The sequence below is a fragment of the Myotis lucifugus genome, unplaced genomic scaffold (genome assembly GCF_000147115.1).
Source record: "Myotis lucifugus unplaced genomic scaffold, Myoluc2.0 scaffold_48, whole genome shotgun sequence".
Taxonomy (NCBI): Eukaryota; Metazoa; Chordata; class Mammalia; order Chiroptera; family Vespertilionidae; genus Myotis; species Myotis lucifugus.
The window spans coordinates 5,588,477-5,598,193 of NW_005871096.1; the positions used below are offsets into that span (position 1 = coordinate 5,588,477).

The 9,717-nt window shown below is 39.8% G+C and overlaps 1 protein-coding gene across 1 annotated transcript; it reads left to right on the forward strand.

Annotated features, from left to right (window-relative positions):
* Positions 1–1,866: 1,866 nt before the first annotated feature.
* On the forward strand, positions 1,867–9,446 carry TLR6 (toll like receptor 6). Its single transcript, XM_023753654.1, has 3 exons — positions 1,867–1,928; positions 6,335–6,511; positions 6,758–9,446. Exons 2-3 carry the CDS (start codon positions 6,482–6,484, stop codon positions 9,215–9,217), a joined length of 2,490 nt encoding a protein of 829 aa, XP_023609422.1. The 5' UTR covers positions 1,867–1,928; positions 6,335–6,481; the 3' UTR covers positions 9,218–9,446.
* Positions 9,447–9,717: the final 271 nt, after the last annotated feature.

Here is a 9,717-nt window from a genome sequence, read left to right on the forward strand (position 1 = left end):
GGGCGCCCTTCCCTACTGTGGAATCCCCAGGGCTACCTAGGGAAAGGCACACAGGGGGGCTGGCTGCAGGCCGCCCTTTCCTGCTCCGTGATCGCGGCTGTGATCCCACGGGCAGGTGCACACAGGGGAATGCGGGTCCAGGGCAATCCGCCAGCCCGGGTCTGCCAGCGGGAGCGGTTTTGAGTGAGGGCGATTGCCCCCTCCCCCCACCCTCTCCCCGCTCTGGCGGGTTGGGGGCATGACTGCGGGCGGATGCCGCAGCCGCCCTGCCAGCCCGGGTCTGCCCGAGGGAATGCGGGTCCAGGGTTACCCGCCAGTCCTGGTCTGCCAGCGGGAGCGGGTCAGGGCGATCAGGCGGGTTGGGGCTTGAGTGCCGGCGATTGCAGCAGCCGCCTCCCCAGCCCTCGTCTGCCGGGGGGGAGCGGGTTGGGGGCCTCTGCCTCCCCAGCCTTGGTCTGCTGGCAGCAGCGGGTCTGGGGGACGTGACTGCGGGTGGAAGCCGAAGCCGCCAGGCCAGCCCCAGTCTGCTGGTGGGAGAGCCGGTTGGGGTCTTGGCCAGTAGGGGACAGCTGCAGTCATGCCCCACCAGCCCTGGGTTGGGTCGCCCGCCATCCAGGTCACAGATAGCAGGCCTGGATGACGGAGGGCAGGCACGATGGCGCTGCCCCATCCTGCCGGCAATATGCAAATTAGCCGCCATCTTGGTTGGCGGTTAACGGCCATCTTTGCTGACAGCTAATTTGCATATTGCCTGTGATTAGCCAATGGGAAGGGTAGCGGTCGTACGCCAATTACCATGTTTCTCTTTTATTAGTGTAGATAATATTATAATAACTATGTATGGTGTCAGGTGGGTGTGAGATTTATCAGGATAACAACTTAGTAAGTTAGGTAATGTCTAATCACTGGAGTGTACACCTGAAACTAATATACTATTGTATGTCAACTGTAATTTAAAAATAAAAAGGATTTAAACATGAAAAAAATGTATTATTCTAAATGTCCTTTAGAAAATTGATTATTTAATTAGCCCTGCAGGATCTCAGTGTTATTTATTTTATTTTTTTAAAATATATTTTATTGATTTTTTACAGAGAGGAAGGGAGAGGGATAGAGAGTTAGAAATATCAATGAGAGCGAAACATCGACCAGCTGCCTCCTGCACACCCCCTACTGGGGATGTGCCTGCAACCAAGGTACATGCCCTTGACTGGAATCAAATCTGGGACAGTCCACAGGCTGATGCTCTATCCACTGAGCCAAACCGGTTAGGGCTCAGTGTTATTTATTATTCTAGGATCTAGAATTAAAGCCTCTAATAATACTAAGTGTTGGTCAGAATGTGGGAAACAGGATGCAATTTCCTCTAGGTGTGGCTATATGTGTATTAACTACTAAGCTTTCCTTAAAAATTGATTTTTAAAAAAATCTTGGACTTAAGCTTATTGTATTTTAAAGTATCTTATCCAGAAAGACAGTGCTCCAAAACTGCTTGATAACCATAGTTGCAATTGCTTTGGAAAAGTTAAGTATGGTGATAATAGAAAACAGACCAAGTTCAATAACTTTCCACTCTGGTGACAATTTCACATTCAGGTTACAGCTCTTACAGATAAATATTACCTTAAAAAAGTTTTCTTCACACTGAAATGGTCATAACTTCTTGCTCAAGGTCCTACAGATGGCACAAAAGAATTAAATTTTGATGACTATTTTAGTCTGTAGCCCATAAAAGCCTGCTGAGTCATATGCTTTGCACAGTGACCCTTGAAAGGGAAATTCACATGTAGGAGTAATTCCAGGAAGGTCCTACAGATGGCACAATACTGTAGTTACAGTATTGCTTTACTTAAACTAAGAACTTCCACTTTGTCAAGCACTTATTTTTCCGCCTTTAGACGTTGTTTTCTTCTGAGAAAGAAATCTGAGTAAGTAAGCAGGCTTTTGTAGCTTTTTCAAATTATGGTATAATTACTTCAAACAAGCAAGAAAATGCTAATGATTGTCTAGGAAATAGGTAATGTTTCTTTGACATTTTTGCAAGATGATTTTAAGTGTGTGTGTTTTTTTAAATGTTGCAAATGTCCTTTTAAATATACAAGAAAGGTAAAGATCGGACTGTCTCCCAAAGGTACAAAAATAGCACGTGTAGTCATAGTTAAGGGAAAATCTAACCGATGAGATTTATTTCTTCTGCTTTTGTCTACTACATTTTCTCTTTTCACCTTTCTCTAGTTCCTTGTTTTCAGTAACGTTTACTGTACTTTCTGCCACTGCTACGGCACCTATTACATATTATGTATCTTTATAGTAGGCATGAGTGTTTTATGTCCCCTGTCACATAATTCTATAATTGCTTATTTGTATCTGCCACTAATTTCTAAGCATTTGGAAAGCAGGGATTATGCCAGTGCTATTCATATTTCTTTCCCCAGCACCTAATGCCCAGCAAAGTCCTGGCACATACTACACTCTGAATAAACAGTTATTAAATGAAGGAGGTGGAAGGCACTGACGGAGGACTTGCCTTTCTCTGCGTCCCTCACCTAAACTTTGACAAATAAAGCAATATTTCTCTGGCACACTTGTTGACTCGATTATGGAATCACTCTTACCTCAATGTTTTTCTTATCTCCCCTTTCTTGTAGTCTTAATTTTCACAGATCCTATCCACTATGGTGTCTTTCTTGAAATAGAGCTTCTTGCATCTGTCTTTTCCCTCCCTCTTTTCATTCCATGCATTAAAGAAAAAGAAAAAAACAACAACTTTTCCTCCTACCTCTTTTTACTTCCTGGAAAAAAAAGTAGTGAACTCTGTAGTCATCCACTCTCATCTCCCCTTTTCCTCTCTTTTATTTTTTCTTAAATATGAAAGCTCCTGGCTGGTTGGCTGGTTTGTTAAATGTATACACTGGGAACTGCTTGAGGGTATAAAGGCCCCTGAAGGAATACTACCTTTTGGGGGCAGGGTACTCTAAGGGTAGCTGATCAATTTTCTCACACAGTGGCTAAGTTTCAGACCCCTGACCACAGACACCAGAGAGGGACCTCTAGGTAGGTTCTCATTCATAAATGTCAATTATCGAGCATCATGCGGAAGAAGTTCTTTCTTTATACAAATAATACAAGCATGTTTCTTTAAATATAAACTGTTTTTATGTTAGCTGTATTTTAAGACAAACCTTTTTTGATTTATAAAAGATGTTCAAAATTAGAAATTTTGGAAATATACAAAAGCATAGGAAAGAAAATTAACTTTATCTAGGATTCAGAAATCCAGATATAACTACTATTAGCATTTGATATATTTCTTCCCATTCTTTTTGCCCCTAGGCTTTGCTTATACATCAGGTTTTCCTCATGTTTTGCAAAATTAGAGTCCTACCACACATACAATTTTGTATTCTTATATTCACCTAACATTATATTGTAGACATTAGTTTTTTCCAAAAGTGCAATATTTGAGACAGCATGTTATTCATGTTATGAGTGTGCCATAATTGATTAAACCATTTTCTACACAAGGTTGACTTTTCATTTTGTTAATTGTTTCTTTTGCTGTGCAGAAGCCTTTTAATTTTATATAGCCCCACTTCTTAAACAATTTTCCTTTTTGTTGCCAGATCCGAAAAATTATTGCCAAGACCAATGTCAGGTGTTCTTCTAGAAGAACCTGACATTGTGTTTTCTTCTAGGAGTTTTTTTGTTTTAGTTCTTAAAAGTTAAGTTTTTAATTTATTTGGAGTAAATTTTTGTGAGTGGGATAAGATAGGCATCAAATTTCATTCTTTTGCATGTACATATACAGTTTTCCAACACCATTTATTGAAGAGACTGCCATTTCCCCATTGAGTATTTTTTACTCCCTTGTCAAATATTAGTTTGTGCCTGGATTTCTTTCTGGGCTCTCAATCCTGTTCCATTGGTCTATGTGTCTGTTTTTATGTGCACATTATACTGTGTTGATTACTATAACTTTGTAATATAGTTTGAAACCAGGAAGTGTGATGCTTTCAGTTTTGTCTGTCTCAGAATTGCTTGGCTATTTGGGATCTTTTGTGGTACCATAGAAATTTTTCAATTTTTTCCCTATTTCTGTGAAACATATCATTGAAATTTTGATAACTATTGCATTGAATATATAGATAGCTTTGGGTAGAATGGACATTTTAACAATATTGTTTCTTCTGAACCATGAATGCAGGATATCTTTTCATTTATTCGTGTCTTCAATTTCTTTCATCAATGTCGTATCTTTTCAGTGTATAGGTCTTTCACCTTCCTGGTGAAATTTATTCTGAGATATTTTGTTCTTTTGATAAAATTGTAAATGGAATTGTTTTGTTTATTTCTTTTCCAGGTAGTTTGTTGTTAGTGTATAGAAACACAGTTGATTTTGTATGTTGGTTTTGTATCCTGCTACTTGACTGAATTTGTTTATTAGTTTGTTTTTGTGTGGAGTCTTTAGGATTCTCTACATATAAGTTCATATCATCTGCAAACAGAGATAATTTGACTTCTTCCTTCCCAATTTGGATGTTTTTGTTTCTTTTTATTGACAAAATGTGTTCATACCTTTTGTCGTGGAGTCCGTTTTCCTGAGACAAAACTTGAATACACTGGATTTTCCTTACTACACCTCAGTTACATTTTCATGAATATAGATGCTTTTGGATCCTGCCATTAATTTTCCATCTTTCTTAGTTTTAGGTGGCAAGGTGGGTTTTCAAGTGTTTCTGTGTTTTCATGTGTGTTTTGGTGGTCAATTGGGAGAGGCTGTAGGGGAAGAGGGGTGAGGGACTTTTAACCATATACCATTTTTTTAAAAATTAAAGTATAATTAGCTTTTTTTTTTTTAAAAAAAAAATGCCATTTTGTGGGCAGAGGATCTGAATAGACATTTCTTCAAAGAGGACATATAGAGGGCCAACAGATATATGATAAGATACTCAATGTCACTAACCATCAGAAAAATGCAAATTAAAATCACAATGAGGTGTCACAGCACACCTGTTAGAATGGCTGTCATCAATAAATCAACAAATAACAAGTGTTGGTGAGGATGTGGAGAAAAGGGAACCCTCGTGCACTGTTGGCGGGAATGCAGACTGGTGCAGTCACTGTGGAAAGCATTATGGAGTTTCCTGAAAAAATTAAAAATGGAACTGCCTTATGATGCAGCAATTCCACCTCCAGTGTATGTCCAAAGAACTCCAAAACACTAATTCAAAAGAATATATGCACTCCTATGTTTATTGCAGTGTTGTTTATAATAGCCAAGTGCCCATCAACAGACAAGTGGATAAAAAAGCTCACACACACACACACACACACACACACACTACTTAGACATAAAAAAGAATGAAATCTTAACCATTTGCAACAGCACGAATGGACCTAGAAAGTATTTTGCTAAGTGCTAAGTGAAATAAGTCAGTCAGAGAAAGACAAAAACCATATGATCTTACTTACATGTGAAATCTAAAGAACCAAACTGAAACAGACTCATAGAAACAGGCTGATGGATGCCAGAGGGGAGGGAGGTTAGGGAATTGGGCGAAAAAGGTAAAGGGATTAAGAAAAAATAATTTGGCCAAAAATAGAAAAGGAAAGAAATGAAGTGGCCTGGTCCACTTATAATTATAGTTCTGCCACATTACAAACTCCCAGAGGTCAGGGATATAGTCTGTCACCAATGCCTAGAATAGTGCCCAAGCACTCAGTACACATTTGCTTCATGTTTGTACATATTTAAATAATTTTATAATAAAAATAATTTAAAAGGAAAAAAAAGCCATTTTTGTAATGATATGTCCCTAACCCAGAAGAGTATTTACTCTTCCAATGAATGATTAATTGAAACCCTACTCATCTCATAACTATTTTACTATTTCCAATATACCCTCAGGTGATGAATAGCAGACCTTTTTGTTAATGAAGCTGAACAACTAACTAGTTAAAATCTGCTCTGATTATTCCAGCTACACAAGGCCCTACTTAAGAAATGTTGCCTGTTCTTGTTCCCGAGGGGCTCCTAGATGTGTGTGTGTGTGTGTGTGTGTGTGTGTGTGTGTGATCAGATCCTGAATGAGGTCCAGCAAGCCTCAAAATTCCAACCATTTGTTCTGGTCACAAATATGGGGTCTGTGGTCTCGTGCACCTGCCAAGTAACTTCAATCAGTGATTGTCATGAACTTCAATGTCTATATTGTTCTCTCTTATATACAGTAGCTTTAGCCTGCCATGCCTCTGACTTCTCCAGAGTACTTATTAATATTTATCTATATTTTCCTGTTTTATCAGTGTGTTAACTGTAGGTACTTGATGTTTTCAGATTATCAGTGCTGAATCCCATCTCTCTGAACATGTTGCTTCTGGTCTACTGTGAGTTGGGAAAACACATATCCATTTTCATGGGAATTGTGTCAAAAATAAGGCCCTGTGACTAAAACATTTCCTGCGACCAGAAAGAGCGGAGTATATGTGTTATCTCAATGCCCTTCGCCAGCCGGTAAGAGCACCTCTAACTTGTACCTGGAGGTGGTTCCAGGCAGGCATGATTGTGGGCGCTCCAGTGTAGCACAGGAGGCTGCCCTGTGGCCATCACAGCTGCCTTGCCGCTCACAGGACGCCCTGTGGGAGTCAGGCAGCATTATGACTCTGATGGTGAATAAAGAAATAATTACAACTGTGTTTAGTAAGTAGAGGTTTGAGAGCAATTACCCACTATATATCTTAATGTATATTATATTTCTAGGATTTGGATGCATATCAAGATGCTCTGAAGAACAGTGACAGCCCTTCGGGGGATAGCCGCTTCAACATCATGACCAAGGACAAAGAACCCATTGTCAGGAGCTTTCATTTTGTTTGCATGATAGCCTTAATATTTGGAACCATAATCCAGTTCTCTGCTGAAAGTGAATTTGCAGTAAATGAGTCAAACAAAGGCCTTACTCATGTTCCAAAAGGCCTGTCACCCAAAACCATAGTCTTAGATATGTCTCAAAACTACATATCTGAGCTTCACCTCTCTGACATCAGCTTTCTTTCGGGGCTCAGAGTTTTGAGGCTTTCCCATAATAGACTCCAGCACCTTGATATTAGTATTTTCAAGTTCAACCAGGATTTGGAATACTTGGATTTATCGCACAATCAGTTGCAGAAGATATCCTGCCATGCTGTCACCAGTCTCAAGCATTTAGACCTCTCATTCAATGACTTCGATGCCCTGCCCATCTGTGAGGAATTTGGCAACTTGACTCAACTGAATTTCTTGGGATTAAGTGCTAAACATTTACAACAATTAGATCTGCTACCGGTTGCTCACTTGCATCTAAGTGTCATCCTTCTGGAGTTGGAAGGTTATTATGTGAAAGAACATGAGACAGAAAGTCTTCAAATTCTGAATACAAAAACACTTCACCTCGTTTTTCACCCAAATAATTTCTTCTCTGTCCAAGCAAACATATCAGTTAATAATGTAGGGTGTTTACAACTGAGTAATATTAGACTGAAGGATGAGAACTGTCACATTTTAATTACATTTTTATCAGAACTAACTAGAGGTCCAAACTTAGTAAATATTACCCTCAACCATGTGGAAACAACTTGGAAATGTTTGGTTAGAGTTTTTCAATTCCTTTGGCCCAAACCTGTAGAATATCTCAGTATTTACAATGCAACAATAGTTGAAAAGATTGATAAAGAAGATTTTACGTATTCTGAAACATCATTGAAAGCGTTGAAAATTGAACATATTACAAACAAAGTTTTTCTTTTTTCACAGACAGTATTATACACTGTGCTTTCTGAGATGAACATTATGATGTTAACCATATCAGACACACCTTTTATACACATGCTTTGTCCTCAAGCACCAAGCACATTTAAGTTTTTAAACTTTACCCAGAATGTTTTGACTGATAGTATTTTCCAAGAATGCTCCACTTTAGTTAGATTGGAGACATTGATCTTACAAAAGAATGAATTAAAAGACCTTTTCAAAGTAGGTCTCATGACTAAGGATATGCCATCTTTGGAAATGCTGGATGTGAGCTGGAATTCTTTGGAATATGATGGACGCAACAGAAATTGCACTTGGGCTGAGAGAATAGAGGTGTTAAATTTGTCTTCAAATATACTCACTGACTCTGTTTTCAGATGTTTACCTCCCAGGCTCAGGGTTCTTGATCTTCACAGTAATAGAATAACAAGTATCCCTGAAAATGTCATCCGTCTGGAAGCTTTGCAAGAACTCAATGTTGCTTCCAATTCTTTAGCCCACCTTCCTGGATGTGATTCCTTCAGCAGCCTCTCTGTACTGATCATTGACTATAATTCAATTTCCAACCCATCAGCTCATTTCTTCCAGAGCTGCCAGAAGATTAGGTCCATAAACGCAGGAAACAATCCATTCCAATGTACATGTGAGCTCAGAGAATTTATCCGAAGTATAGGCCAAGTTTCCAGTGAAGTGGTAGAGGGTTGGCCTGACTCTTATAAGTGTGACTATCCAGAAAGCTATAAGGGAACCCTACTAAAGGACTTTCATGTGTCTCCATTATCCTGCAACACAGCTCTGCTGATTGCCACCATTGGGGTCACTGGGCTGGTGTTGGCTGTCGCTGTGACTGTCCTGTGTGTCTATTTCGATCTGCCCTGGTATCTCAGGATGGTGTGTCAGTGGACCCAGACCCGACACAGGGCCAGGAACACATCTTTACACGAGCTCCAAAGAACTCTTCAGTTCCATGCCTTTATTTCGTACAGTGAACACGATTCTGCCTGGGTGAAGAATGAATTACTACCAAACCTAGAGAAAGAAGATATACGGATTTGTCTGCATGAGAGAAACTTTGTTCCTGGCAAGAGCATTGTGGAAAATATCATAAACTGTATTGAGAAAAGTTACAAGTCCATCTTTGTTTTGTCTCCCAACTTTGTTCAGAGCGAGTGGTGCCATTATGAACTCTACTTTGCCCACCACAATCTCTTTCATGAAGGATCTAATAACTTAATTCTGATCTTGCTGGACCCCATTCCACAGAACAGCATTCCTAGCAAGTATCACAAGCTGAAGGCCCTCATGGCACAACGAACTTATTTGGAATGGCCGAAGGAGAAGAGCAAACATGGACTTTTTTGGGCTAACATCAGAGCTGCTTTTAATGTGAAATTAACACTAACCACTGAAAACAATGACGTGAAAACTTAAAAAAAAAAAAAAAAAGGCCAGGAAACCTAACTTAGGAAACCATCATAAACATGGGTCCTTTGAACACCCTGGTATTAAGTTATTGGGTGCTCCCATCATCTCTATGTGTTCAAGAAAGACTTCACGCCCGGCTGATGTGGCTCAGCGGTTGAGCGTAGACCTATGAGCCAGGAGGTCACAGTTCGATTCCCAGTCAGGGCACAAGTCTGAGTTGCAGACTTGATCACCAGTAGGGGGCATGTAGGAGGCAGCTGATCAATGATTCTCTCATCATTGCTGTTTCTCTCTCCCTCTCCCTTCTTCTCTGAAATCAATAAAAATATAGTTTAAAAAGCAAAGAAAGACTTAACAACAGCCATGTTTCAATTGAGTTGGGGAGCAGGCTGGGGCTGAGGTGGTGCTCAAACCTGCTGATTATGATGCCAGATAGCTCAGTCTCCTCTGGTTTAACCATTGTGTTACAAATCAAAACAGTCTCATTTAAGGAAATGCTCAGTCAT

Coding starts and splice junctions, on each gene's coding strand:
- TLR6 (XM_023753654.1), top strand. CDS start 6,482: ATGTGTTATCTCAATGCCCTTCGCCAGCCG. Junction 6,512..6,757: donor TCAATGCCCTTCGCCAGCCG/GTAAGAGCACCT, acceptor TTATATTTCTAG/GATTTGGATGCATATCAAGA.